The sequence below is a fragment of the Pan troglodytes genome, chromosome X, assembly GCF_028858775.2.
Source record: "Pan troglodytes isolate AG18354 chromosome X, NHGRI_mPanTro3-v2.0_pri, whole genome shotgun sequence".
NCBI lineage: Eukaryota > Metazoa > Chordata > Mammalia > Primates > Hominidae > Pan > Pan troglodytes.
In genome coordinates, this window is record NC_072421.2 from 49284976 (window position 1) to 49298504 (window position 13529).

The 13529-nt window shown below is 49.6% G+C and overlaps 1 protein-coding gene across 16 annotated transcripts in view; it reads right to left on the reverse strand.

The window, feature by feature from the left end:
• GRIPAP1 (GRIP1 associated protein 1) overlaps positions 1 to 13142 on the reverse strand; it is a 28650-nt gene extending 15508 nt beyond the window's left edge. For 4 of the 16 annotated variants that reach the window (XM_024353316.2, XM_016943407.3, XM_054676823.1 and 1 more), the window contains exons 1-11: positions 12951 to 13048; positions 10218 to 10284; positions 10018 to 10079; positions 8934 to 8960; positions 8028 to 8135; positions 4215 to 4365; positions 1713 to 1897; positions 1472 to 1519; positions 759 to 790; positions 622 to 669; positions 398 to 497 (exon numbers count right to left, since the gene is read on the reverse strand). In XM_024353316.2, coding sequence (XP_024209084.1) covers positions 398 to 497; positions 622 to 669; positions 759 to 790; positions 1472 to 1519; positions 1713 to 1897; positions 4215 to 4365; positions 8028 to 8135; positions 8934 to 8960; positions 10018 to 10079; positions 10218 to 10284; positions 12951 to 12992 — 870 coding nt within the window. In that variant the 5' untranslated portion in view covers positions 12993 to 13048. Of the gene's footprint in view, positions 1 to 397; positions 498 to 621; positions 670 to 758; positions 791 to 1471; positions 1520 to 1712; positions 1898 to 4214; positions 4366 to 8027; positions 8136 to 8933; positions 8988 to 10017; positions 10080 to 10217; positions 10285 to 11328; positions 11449 to 11623 lie in introns of all 16 variants that reach the window. The other 12 variants (XM_063804473.1, XM_063804466.1, XM_063804474.1 and 9 more) reach the window with 10 other exon arrangements.
• Between the last annotated feature and the right edge of the window lie 387 nt (positions 13143 to 13529).

Consider the following 13529-nt stretch of genomic DNA (forward strand, 5'->3'; position numbering starts at 1 on the left):
GGAGTCCCAAATTTACTGACATCCCAGCCCCTAAAGATTTCAAAGTCACCCAGCACCCAGGGAGTTCAGACTTACCCCAGTTCCTGGTCCTAGGCCCTAGTGACCACAGATTCATCCAGACTGTGGTCTCAAACCTCCAGGAGTTTCAGATTTACACAAACTTATAGCACACAGCCCCCTAAGTCCTTAGCCCCCTGAGATCTTACACTCATGAAGACTCCTATAACAATTCCTAGGGCTCTCCAGTTCCCATTTTCCTAGCTCCTGGGGGGCCCCAGAACCCATTTCCAACACAGGAAATCTCAGACTCCCCAGCCAGCCTCCATGGACCTCAGACCTCTCCAGGCTCCCAGTCCTGGCCCCTACCCCAGGGATCTCAGAACCCAGTCCCCATCACCTGATTGGCAGCCTCAAGTTCCTGCTGCAGCTTCTGGGTTCGAGCCAACTGGGCTTTGTGATCAGCTTCCTTCCGTTGTTGTAATTCCTCAATCTTGTTCCTAGGAGTGATGGGGAGGGGGTGTGTTGGACATGGCTTGAGGCCCAGTCTTCTAGCTCTGCCCCTGTAATCTTCACTGGGCACTGTCCCAATTGTCCACCAATACCCGCAAATCTGGCAGTTACCTGCTGTCATTAAACAGAGTCTCCTTTTCTGTCTGCAGACGGCAAAAACTGGGCACAGAAGGACAGATGTAGATGGGTCAGTTCCGTAAGTTAATTCCCCCCTCGGCCCCCAGTACCCTTGGGAAAAAGAAATTTACCTTTCTTGTTTCTTTTTCAGTTTCTCGGAGAGCTGGGGAGAGAGGTACAGACAAGTGATAACATTGAGAATAATATAAAGACAAACCTAAAATTAATAAATATAGACACTTCTTATTAAGTCATTTTTGGAAGCCAGGATTTACTTATGTTGTCTTGTGGAATCCTCAAAATAGCCCTGACAAGTGAGTAGTACCAGTTTTACAAATGGGGAAACAGAGTCTTGGAAAGGTTAAGTAATTTGGTTGCTCAGCGGGTCAGCAACAACAATATTATCTCCACCCAGATCCTTCAGGTTCCAAAGCCCAGTATTTATGCTCCCAACATAGTGGCCTATGGCCATGTTATAGAATGGCTAGGCTGGGAGGCCTGGAAAGCAGGATATCATGACTGGGTGCCGCACCCCTGGGTCTCCAGGTCCTAAGATAAGAGCCAGGAGTCTGTAAATGCTTGCATGAATGAATGAATGAGTGAATGGGCAAAGCTGAGAGATGGATGGGATGAAACTTATCATGCACAAGATATAGTGGGACCACATTAACTCATTCCATACTGAAAGTAACTCTGAGACATAGGTGTGAGTCTCTCCATTTCACAGATGATGAAACCTAGGCTTTGATGGGGTACAATGCCCCTTCTGCCCTAGGACTGGGAATGGAATGGGAAAGAATCCAGCAGATTGGGAGCAGAATGGGAAAGAGCCAAGCAGCCGCACCTTAGCAAGTTCCTCCTGCAGCCTGGATGTTTCGGCCTGCTTTGAGCTCTGCAGGGAAGGATGAGGGATGGGAGGGTTGTTGTTAGCAAGGACAAGGAGAAGCCTTCCCCTGCCCTCCTGCCTCCCTCACCCCATCAGCCCACAAGATGGTGATGTCACAGCCATCTCCGTGGGACTATAGACAGAGGTAGAACATCTGCCCTGCCTTCTGGCATTCCAGCTCCAACAGACTCAGATTCACCTCTAAGCCTTGCAGCTGTTCCCAGAGCAATCTCTTCTCCTCTTTCTCCATTTCCCATTTCAGCTCCACCTCTGCCAACGGCATGGGGGCCAGGACGGTGGGGGCCGGGCCCCCTGGGGGATCCCCCTGGCCCTCACTGACAGCTGAGAACTTCCCGGCTTCTTTCCCATAGCGTTCCTGCAGGGCTGGTGAGTAGAACAGGGATATATGATGGATGAGGTGGTCTCTGAAGTCCCTTGCCATGCCTCGAATAGAGGGAGAACTGGCTTTCAACCCCTCAGGTGGCAGAGTCCCTGTGCCAAATGACCACATGCCTAAAAGACGAAGGTTCAGCTCTATCCATGCCTCTCACATTTTTTTCTTTTTTTTTTTGAGACAGGGACTTGCTCTGTCACCCAGGCTGGAGTGCACTGGAATGATCACAGTTCACTGCAACCTTGACCTCCTGGGCTCAAGTGATTCTCCCACCTCACTCTCCCAAGTAGCTGGGATCAGAGGTGTGTGCCATCATGCCGGGCTAATTTTTTGATTTTTTTGTAGAGACAAGGTCTCGCTACATTGCCCAGACTGGTCTTGAACTCCTGAGCTCAAGCAATCCTCCCACCTCAGCCTCCCCCAAAAATCTTTTTCCGTGGCTGGGCACGGTGGCTCACGCCTGTATCCCAGCACTTTGCGAGGCCAAGGCAGGTGGATCATGAGGTCAGGAGTTCAAGACCAGCCTGACCAATATGGTGAAACCCCATCTCTACTAAAAATACAAAAATTAGCTGGGCGTGGTGGCGCACGCGCTTGTAATCCCAGCTACTCGTGGGGCTGAGGCAGGAGAATCACTTGAACCCAGGAGGCAGAGGTTGCAGTGAGCCGCGATCGAGCCATTGCACTCCAGCCTGGGTGACAGAGTGAGACTCCGTCTCAAAAAAATCTTTTTCCCTAGACAGTCTTGCTCTGTTGCCCAGGCTGGTGTGCAGTGGTGCAATCATAGCTCACTGCAACCTCAAACTCCTGGGCTCAAGCGATCCTCCCAAGTAGCTGGGACTACAAGTGCACACCATGCCCAGTTAATTTTATTTTATTATTTATTTATTTGTTTATTTTCTTGAGACTGAGTCTTTCTCTGTCACCCAGGCTGGAGTACAGTGGTGTGATCTCGGCTCACTGCAACCTCTGCCTCCCAGGTTCAAGTGATTCTCCTGCCTCAGCCTCCCAAGTAGCTGGAATTACAGGCATTTGCCACCAAACCTGGCTAATTATTGTATTTTTAATAGAAATGGGGTTTTGCCATGTTGGCCAGGCTGTTCTTGAACTCCTGACCTCAGGCGATCTGCCCACCTTGGCCTCCCAAAGTGCTAGGATTACAGGTGTGAAACACCGTGCCTGGCCTAATTATTTTATTTTTAGTACACACAAGTTCCTGCTATGTTGCCTAGGCTGGTCTTGAACTCCTAGCCTCAAGAGATCCTTCTGCCTCGGCCTCCCAGAGTGCTGGAATCAAGGTATGAGCCACTGTGCCCAGGCTCTCACAAATATTTTAAGCCCTATCAACCACTAAGATTGTTTACTATTAAATTAGCCCAAGCTGGTTTCACAAATCCCATTCTCAATCCTTGAAGCCCCACCCATAGCCCTTGAAGGCCATGCCCACCATATGCTACCACTGACTTACAGCTGAATCCCTCCTAGAGCCTCCTAATTCCTACTCACATTCTACTAAGTCTCCCTCCTGGTCATGGAACCAGCATCCATCACCACAGAAGTCCCAGCTGCTCTCCAAAGTTCCACACACCACATGCTCCCACACTCTATCAAGCTTTCTTTCAGCTTTCATCCCAGACACCACTTACAATCTGGGCTCAGAATCTTCCCAACACTCCATTCACTTTTTCACTTAGCAAATATCTCCTTTTTTTTTTTTTGAGATGGAGTCTCGCTCTGTCGCCCAGGCTGGAGTGCAGTGGTGTGATCTCGGCTCACTGCAAGCTCCACCTCCCAGGTTCACACCATTCTCCTGCCTCAGCCTCCAGAGTAGCTGGGACTACACGTGCCCGCCACCGTGCCCAGCCAATTTTCTGTATTTCTAGTAGAGACGGGGTTTCACCATGTTAGCCAGGATGGTCTTGATCTGCTGACCTCGCGATCCGCCCGCCTCGGCCTCCCAAAGTGCTGGGATTACAGGCGTGAGCCACCGCGCCCGGCCGCAAATATCTCCTTTTTGACATTCAAGCTGCTAATCTGTAACATCTGCTAGGTACCAGACACTGAACTAATGCAGAATGATATCACCTTTTATCTCTACTACAATCTTCTGGGTGACAGACATCACTACATGCACTGTGTAGATGATAAGGCTTTGGCTCAGAGAGGTGAAATGGCTTGTCCAAAGCCACACAGGGCATGGGCCAACCCTATTTCTGAAGCCCTTCTCCTTCCCCTGAGAGGATGACGGCCTTCCTTGCCCTACTCAAGCCCCAATGTCTCCGCATCCCCAGGAGGGCCTCTATGCACCTGCCACGTTCTTCTGCAAGGCTGTGTTTTCAGCCTGTAGCCTCAGCAGCTCCCCATCCACGAGGGGCCCAGCTTGGGCAACCCCTGCTCCTGCAGCCCCCTCCTTCAGTTGCTGGTTCTCTTGCTCCAGCTGTTCCATCTGGCTGCAGAGCTGAACAGAGGAAGAGAAGGGGCAGAGAAGCAGAGAATCAGAGCAGTATTTGCTGAAACCTACATAGCATTTGTCCATGTACTTTACAATTCACTTAATTCCCATAATGACCCTATGATATAGGTGCCCTCCCACTTTACAAATAAGGACATTGAGGCACAGAGATGTTAAACAAGTTCAAATTCACACATCTTTTAAGTGGCAGAGTCAGAGAATACCAAGAGCATACCAAGTATGAGGACACCAAAAACCATTTTCCTCTTCCTACTCCCAACCTCAGAGATGCAATCCAAGACCTCAGGCTCCTCTGGAAGTTGTTAGTGCTACAGACAGCCTCACTGCAACCCCTCTTCTGTGGAGGGCTGGATCCTGGGCCCAGAGATAGCTCCCTCTCATCCTAAGCACCACAAAGAGCTTGCAGGGCATTTCCAGGGCCAACACTGATGACAGCTCCTGCATTGCCAGCCGTTAGTCTTGGAGAGGTATACAATGCCAATACAACTAAGCCAGCCCCCTGCCCAACTCCTGGCTGAAGTACACTTCTCAAAGCAGTCCTGAGAAAATTCCTTGTCCCCATTTTCAGATGAGAATATCGAGGCCTACAGAGAATTTTTATTTTATTGCCTGCAATATTTTCTTTTTCTTTTTTTTTTTGAGATGGAGTCTCGCTCTGTCACCCAGCCTGGAGTACAGTGGCACGATTTCAGCCCACTGCAACCTCCGCCACCCGGGTTCAAGTGATTCTCCTGCCTCAGCCTCCTGAGTAGCTGGGACTACAGGCATGCGCCACCATGCCCGGCTAATTTTTGTATTCTTATTAGAGACGGGGTTTCGCCATGTTGGCCAGGCTGGTCTTGAACTCCTGACCTCAGGTGATCCACCTGCCTCGGCCTCCCAAAGTGCTGGGATTACAGGCATGAGCCACCGCACCCGGCCTGCTTGCAATATTTTCTACCCAGAACACCAATCCTCTCATCCAGTTCTTCACCTAACTGGCTTCTTTGCATCCCTCAGTGCTCTGCTCAGATGTTGCCTTTAAAGTAGTATCCCTCAACACAGAAAATTCCAGTACTCTCTGTCACAGCACTGTTCATTTCTTTCTTACCTAGTACTAATCAAAATTTTCTTTTGTAACAAGCACAGATTCTGAAACCAGACTGCTTGAATGTGAATTTCTGCTCTGCCATTTACTAGCTGTGTGACAAATTACTTAATCTCCCTGGAACTCAGTTTTCCTCATCTGTCAGATAGGGATACTAATATCTCATAGGCTTATTTCAAAGATTAAATGAGTGAATAATGTAGAGTACTTCAAACAGGACTTGGCACACAGTAAGCACCATATAAATGTCAGCTATCACTACTAGTATTATTTGTTTACTGTTATCATCTTTCTCCTCATCCCACCCCCAGAATGTAAGCTACCCAAGAGTGGAGATCATTCTGTGATGCTTACAACTGTATTTCCAGAACATAGAGCATGTGGTGGGTACTCAGTAACTATTTGTTGAAGGAACAATTAAGCTGAAATGTCTTGATGAATAAGGGGTGGTGGCAGGTTTAACGTAGCTCTCTCTGCGAGCACTTCCAGTTCCTGGGAGGAGTTGGAGGAGGAAGGGGACTATGTAGGAAGTCTCTACGACTAGCCCAGTGCTGGCCCAGGGCAGATGCAGGGAAACAAGCTGGATTTATGGAAGAATGTCTGCCCCTGCCTCACTCTGCAAGAATCATGATACCATGGAGGCTGGAGGCAGGAAGCAGTGAGGAGTCAGTCAGTGAAGCCAGCAGTTATGTGAATACCAGGGGCTCTGAACTAGGAGCAGGACTGGGGCACTGGAATGTATTAAGTAAAGGAGTGATGTCATAAGATCTGCAGGTCAGAACAGCCTCTGTGGTGTGAACTAAGTAGAAGAAACTAGAAGTGAAGAGACCAGGGAAGCGGCTGTAGAAACAGCAGATGATAAGTGGTAGAGGCTAAGGCAAAGCAGGGCCACAGGGTGGATATAAAACTTTTTTTTTTTTAATGGAGACAGAGTCTTGTTCTGTCGCCCAGGCTGGAGTGCAGTGGTGCAATCTTGGCTCACTACAACCTCCGCCTCCCGGGTTCAAGCGATTCTCCTGCCTCAGCCTCCCGAGTAGCTGGGACTACAGGCACGTGCCACCACACCCGGCTAATTTTTTGTATTTTTAGTAGAGACGGGGTTTTACCACATTAGCCAGGATGGTCTCCATCTCCTGACCTCATGATCTGCCTGCCTTGGCCTCCCAAAGTGCTGGGATTACAGGCCTGAGCCACCACGCCCGGCCATAAAGCTTTTAAAAAGTCAAATATTTTAGAGGGAAGATGAGTTAATAGAAGGATAATATTATAACTAATGCTTCCATAGCTGATACTATGTGCAAGGCTCTGTTTTAAGTGATTTACGTACATTTATTCATTTAATCCTCACAAAAGCCCTGTGAAGAGGCAGGTACTGCTATTATCATGACTTCCATTTTAAACATTTGGGAACCAAGAACCAGGCAAGTTAAGTAACTTCCTCAAGGTTACAGTTAGTAAAAGGTAGAGCCAAGATTTTAATCTAGGTCTTCTGGTTCCAGAGTCCCTGCTGGTACCTACTACTTGCTCAACTGCCTCTCCTGGTATTGTACTTGCTTAAAGGTTATTTTCGGTTTTGTTTTTTTAAGGTCATAGGCACTATATTCTCAGATGGAGCCTTAGAAATACCATTTTTGGGCCGGGCGCGGTGGCTCACGCCTTTAATCCCAACACTTTGGGAGGCCAAGGCGGGTGGATCACCTGAAGTCGGGAGTTCAGGACCAGCCTGACCAACATGGTCATTTTCTCTACTAAATGTCCTCTCCCACCCATGTCATTTTCTCTCATCTCTACTAAAAATACAAAGTTAGCCAGGCATGGTGGCATATGCCCATACTTCCAGCTACTTGGGAGGCTGAGGCAGGAGAATCGCTTGAACCCAGGAGGCAGAGGTTGCAGTGAGCTGAGATCGTGCCATTGCACTCCAGCCTGGACAACGAGAGTGAAACTCCATCTCAAAAAAATTTGCTGCCATGAGACTTTTTTCCTTAAAACACACTAAAAACATAGACAATTATTAACTGTGAATACAGAAGATAGATGAGGGAACAAAAGACAATGTCTCCAACTGCCCAGTAGATTTAGAAACAGACAGGACACTAAAATCAATGGAGAGATAGAATTAGTAGCTCCAGGATGAATTATCTGGAAGAGGTAGAACCCCAGGCTCATGTCAGATGAAGAGAAGAAAGAGAAAAGGGAAGAAGCTCGAACACTTTTCCATCCTGTATTAAGCATAAGAACTCTGCCTAAAACCCCCCAACACCTTGGAGCACCACAGCATCAACCCCACATTATACACATGGAGACTTGAAGCTCAAATAAAAGGAGTGACTTGGCCAGGAACCAGGTGACCTCAGGGCTCAAAGCCTTCTAATCCCAGCAGAGTGAGTGGCCCCATCTGTCAAATTACTGCCCCCCAGCAGCAATCCAGGACCTGTTTCAGCACCACGGACAGTGCTCCAGAGCCAGACCCTGTCCAATCACTCTCCGCTGCTGTTAGGTTTCAGCCCAGATGACCCCTACCCCTCATTTCCCCTTTGACTATCCCAGGCACCAGCACCTTGCTGAACTCGGCCATTAGTGTGCTGTTCTGCAAACGGAAGTCCTCCTCCTGGCTGTGCAGCTTTGCCTGCAGCATCTCATTTTCACTCAGCAATACCTCGACTTCCTGCAGTGGCAGACAAGGGCCAGGACTCCAGCAAGGGCAAAAAGGATAGGGGGAGGTAGGGCAAAGAAACAGAGAGAGGGAGAAAATGACATGGGTGGGAGAGGACATAGGGTACAGAGAATGAGGTGGTATAGGAGAAAGAGACATGGGGAGGGATAAAATGAGAGACAGGGAAAGGAAGATAAAGACATGGGAAGGTAGAGAGAAGGGAATACAGGGAGGAAGAGAGCGGAGGAAAAGACAGGAAGATAATGATTGGGGAGAGAGGAAGTAGAGATGGGGAAAGGGGGAGAGATAGAAAAGGGGAGAGGGATTGGGAGGGAGAGAGTGAAAAAGACGGAGAGAAGAACAAACAGAAATCAACAGGGAGAGAACAGAACAGGGAGAAGAGGAGGGGTCAGGAAAAGAAATGAGTTAGGAAGAGAGAGGAATGGGGTGGAAGAAACAAGGAGTTAGAGAGAGAAAGCAGAAAAAAGAGAAATCACAGAGACAGGAACAGGAGGGGGAGAGACAAAGAGAAGATTGGGAAGAGAAATGAGTCAGAGAGACAGGAACAGGAAAACAGACAGAGACAGAAAGAGACTCAGAGAAAAGAATGGAAAGAGAGAGAAGGAAAGAGACACAGAGTTAGGACAAATACAGGGAAACAAGGACAGATACAGCAACACATGGCAGTGAGGTAGTAGCAGATGTAAAGGCACACAAAGAAAGAAAGGCCAGTACAAGGAAATATCAGCATACAGAAATAGCCCACCAAGACATCTCCCAGTCACACTCACCCACAAGGGATCCCCTTACCTGAGCTTTCTTGCTCTTGCTCAGTGCCTAAAGTGGGGGTGGGTGGGAAGAGAGCTAAAGTGAACAGAGATGGACTGCCTTACTAGGATATGGAGACAATTGTGCCAAGCGTTTTGGGAGGACAAGGATGATAGGGGTTGCAGGATGGGAGCATCTTCAACCACAGAACATGTGTGACAATTTGGAGCCCAAAGGAATGATGGAATGAGTGTGTGAGTGAGTGAATGAATGCAAGTCTTGCCCTGGGGCCCCAGCACACATAAATCATCCTTTCTTGGAAGCTCTTGAGGCTGGTGGGGGGACGGGGGAGGTAGGGAGATGCCCTGGTATTTAACCATTTATGGGCTGGATCTCCAGACTCAGAAACTGTGGCTTCATTGCTACATCTGTCCATACATGTCTCTGTGGGTCCCTCCCACGCAGTGTGGAAACTGTCGCTCCCCTGCTGGGCAGCCAAGAGCATTGCCAGCTTAGGGGAATCAGCATCCTACCAAAGAGAAGTGCAGCTTCCTGACTGTCGGATTTTCTGCATACTGTATTCGTTCATCCAACAAATATTTATTGAGCACATATTATGTATTAACATTGTGCTAGGTATGGCTAGATATGGGGACAGAGCAGTGACAAAGGAGGACCTTGAATGTCTTGAGGGGCCACAGTAGGTTATATCCTATCTCATCTTTAGAGGATCTGAGAGGTGGGTTTGCTCTCATTTTCCCAACTGGACCAGGACAGAGATGGGAAGTAGGAGCACAAGGCAGGAGTGTGAGTAGAGGATGGGAGGCAGATTCGAGGTAGATTTACTGATAGATTTGAATATTTAATTAAAAGTCAGTGAATGAGAATGAGTAACTGAAATTAGAAATGAATTAAAAGTAAATTAAAATTAATCACTAAATTAAGCAGGATTAGGTAAAATTAGCAACTAAAGAGAATTCCATTGAGAATCCTTTAAATGACTACATGAAAACAGCATGCAACATTAGGTCTGGTTCACTGTAGGTGCTCACTGGAGGGATGAATGAGTCAGATAGGTGGATGTGTAGGTGGATGGGTAGGTGGATGGGTGGGTGGAGGGAGGTACCTTCTGAGCTTTGCTGAACTCCTTATCCAAGTAGGCGACCTTCTGTCGAAGACTGGTGAGTTCTGGTGTCGGGAAAGCAGGGAAACTCAGCCTTAGCCAGTGGCAAGAAACTGAAAGGCCTTCCTGCCAGGCCTCTGAGGGAAAACCTCGGACACCATTCCCCAAAGCCACCCCCATCTAATAAGGCCCTCCTGGCTCACCAACACCATTCTTGCGTAGTTCATCTGAAAGCTGGTAGTTGTTTGTCCGGAGTTCCAGGAGCTGAGCCTTTGGGGGAGGCAGGAAGGGAAAAGACTTGGTCAGGAAAGCGCCCCTACCCCTACCATGAGGGAACCAAGCCCCTAAGCTCCACAGACCTTACGCCCTCCATGTGCCTCTGTAGCTACTCCTTAAGACCTGTATGTGCTACACCCAAAGTGACCTTCCAGGCCCTCAGACCCTGGCTCACCTTTTCCAGCTCCACTTATAACCCCAGCCAGCCTCACCCCTCCATCTCACACTACAATCCACGCTGCACTCAGGCCATCCCAGAGCACTGCCCCCAGTCAGGGTCTTGCTTGTGTGAGTTCCCTGGCTCTCCATGCCCACAGGATAAAGTTCCTCCTCCTCATCCTGGCTGACCTCTCCACACACTGAACACACACTGTCAGGGGTGTTGTCCATATTTCTGACCAGACCTGGGGGCCTCTGATGGCAGGGGGTTAAGGGCCTGTCTTCCTCCCTCTTTCCTAAGGGAAGAGGGTCAAGTATTCTGCCCAACTTTCATTGAGTCAGGGGGCTTTCCAGGGTCCCCCCACCTCCAAGGCTCTCAAAATACATCCAGGCCCCCTTCAATAATTAAGGGAGGACCAGGTGCGATGGCTCACACCTGTCATCCCAGCACTTTGGGAGGCCAAGGCGGGTGGGTCACGAGGTAAGGAGTTCAAAATCAGCCTGCCCAATATGGTGAAACCCCGTCTCCACTAAAAATATAAAAAATTAGCCAGGTGTGGTGGCGCACACCTGCAGTCCCAGCTACTCGGGAGGCTGAGGCAGGAGAATCGCTTGAACCTGGGAGGTGGAGGTTGCAGTGAGCCGAGATTGTGCCACTGCACTCCAGCCTGGGTGACAGAGTGAGACTCTGTCTCAAAAAAAAAAAAAGAATTAAGGGAAAGTGCCAGGCGCAGTGGCTCACACCTGTAATCCAAACACTTTTGGAGGCCAAAGTGGGCAGATCACTTGAGGTCAGGAGTTCAAGACCAGCCTGGCCAACATGGTGAAACCTCATCTCTACTAAAAATACAAAAATTAGCTGGGCGTGGTGGTACGCACCTGTAATCCCAGCTACTAGGGAAGCTGAGATAGGAGAATCACTTGAACCCGGGAGGTGGAGGTTGCAGTGAGCTGAGATCGTGCCACTGCACACTATAGCCTGGGTGACAGAGAAAGACTCTGTCTCAAAAAAAAAGAAAAAGAAAAAGAATTAAGCATCCGCCTCCCTACCAGCCCTATAGGACCCTGAGGCTGGTTCTACCCAGCAAGGCCGGTTCCTTCCCATTAAGGAACTTACTGTTCCTTCCCCTACCGGGACTTTTCCCTCCCGCCCATGCCACCAGCCTCCACTCACTGTTCTCTGGTAGTCTGCTCAAGGTCAGAGGGCTTGGCCTTCACAGAATCTTTCCTACTCCTGTCCTCTCCAGGACCCAGTGATCTGTCTCTCCAAGTACTGGTCCAAGTGGAATATCCTTTGTACCCCCCGAGACTTGCCCCCCAACAAAGCCCAGTAGTTCTCCCTCATTCATGGCCCAGTGGGATCAATGTTCCTCATTCAAAGGTATTCCCACTCCCCTCAAGATCTCCCCAGTCATGATCCATTGGGAATGGCCCTACACCCTTCAGGGTAGGCCTCTACAAGGCCTTGGGTAGGCCAGTTGGATGACTCTTACTCACTTAGAATCCCCTTCAGATGACAGTGGTCTTCCCCATTCATGGGTTAATCAACTCGCCCTTCCATTCTCAGTGTCCCTCACACAGGGACAGCTGGTTTCCCTCATTCAAGGACCAATTGGATTACCTGTCCTCCCTCAGAGTTCCTCCCCTCCCCATGCAGGACCCTGTTCAGACCGCCCCCCCAGTGAGGAACCCTCTCAACAAGGGCCCATTCATAGTGCAATGCTATGGCCTTTCATTGCATCTCAGAGTCCCCCCAAAAGAATCAAGTGGGGGTACCTCCCCAAAGCCCAGTGATCTTCCCTCCTTGTAGTCCAAGGTATCAATCTTTTACCCCTCTGGTCCTCCCCCCAGTTAATGGGATTAATGGTATTACCCATTCATGGCCTTCTTCACCCCAGGCCTAATGGGATCACCCTTAATCATCCAATGGTGCCGCCCCCTCTTAGGATGCACTACCAACCACCAATGGCACAGGATCTCCACCTCCCAGGAACAATGACAACATCTGGGGTCTTTCCCCAATCCCCGGGCACAGTGGTATCTCCCCCAAAACTTACCACCTCCCACCCGCTAATGGTTCTGCCCTCTCAAGGGCTCCCACCACCATGACGCAAACGACCCAACACCCGCTTCCTTCCTCTCCAGACAAAATGGTTTCGCCTTCTCAGGATCTCCTTCCCTCAAAGCCCATTATCATCACCCGCCGACGGTGTCCCCTGCACGGGCCCAAAAGTCTCGTCCCCTCCAGGTCTGAGTAAGGTACCGCCTACTTAATGGCGCTCCCCCAGCCCACAATGCTAACAGAGTCCAACCTTCAAAGCCGCAGAGTATCTCGGAATCCAATAGTCTCACCACTCCGAGCCTCAGTTTCCCTTCTCCAGACCCACCCCATAAACTCAGGGTCCATCCCAACCAACCCCTTCTCAGAGCTGATAGCACGACCTCTCGCTACCCCGCCCCCGGTCGCCTAGCCGGGTGGTCTTTCCCACCGCGAGCGGCACCTGCATCCGCTGAAACTCCTCCTCAGACAGAGCTTGCGCCATGTTCCTCCCCCCACCCCCCTGCCAGCTTTCTGCGCAGACGCAGCTCGCGCCTCCTGGCAGTATTAAGGTCGGACCAAACCACTGGCCAGGAATGGAGGGGGTAGAACCTAATTCCGAAGGGCAGCATTTTGGAGACGCAGAGAAGAGAACGAAACCGACGAGTCAGGTGAACTGTAATACAACGTTCTACCCGAATGTAAGTCATCTGATTGGCTTTTGGACTCTTCTAGGCCACCCATTGTGATACGACATTATTACATCCCCGTTTCATGGGTGGACTCGTCGCTAGGGAAGTCTTTGCCGACAGAAAATCACCCTTCCGCGGTATTCCTTTAATGAGAGTGGGTAACTTAATAACCATAGAAATGAAAGCGGAAGCTTCGCTCTGGTCTTGTTCCCGCCCCTCCTCCGGGAGACCCCAAAGGGGAATCCCACCTCTTGTAAAGCCTTTGGCCTTTTTTTTTTTTTTTTTAAGGTTTGACACTTATTTTGTTATCATGATACTGCATGTCACGTTAGGTAAAGGACTTAGCCACC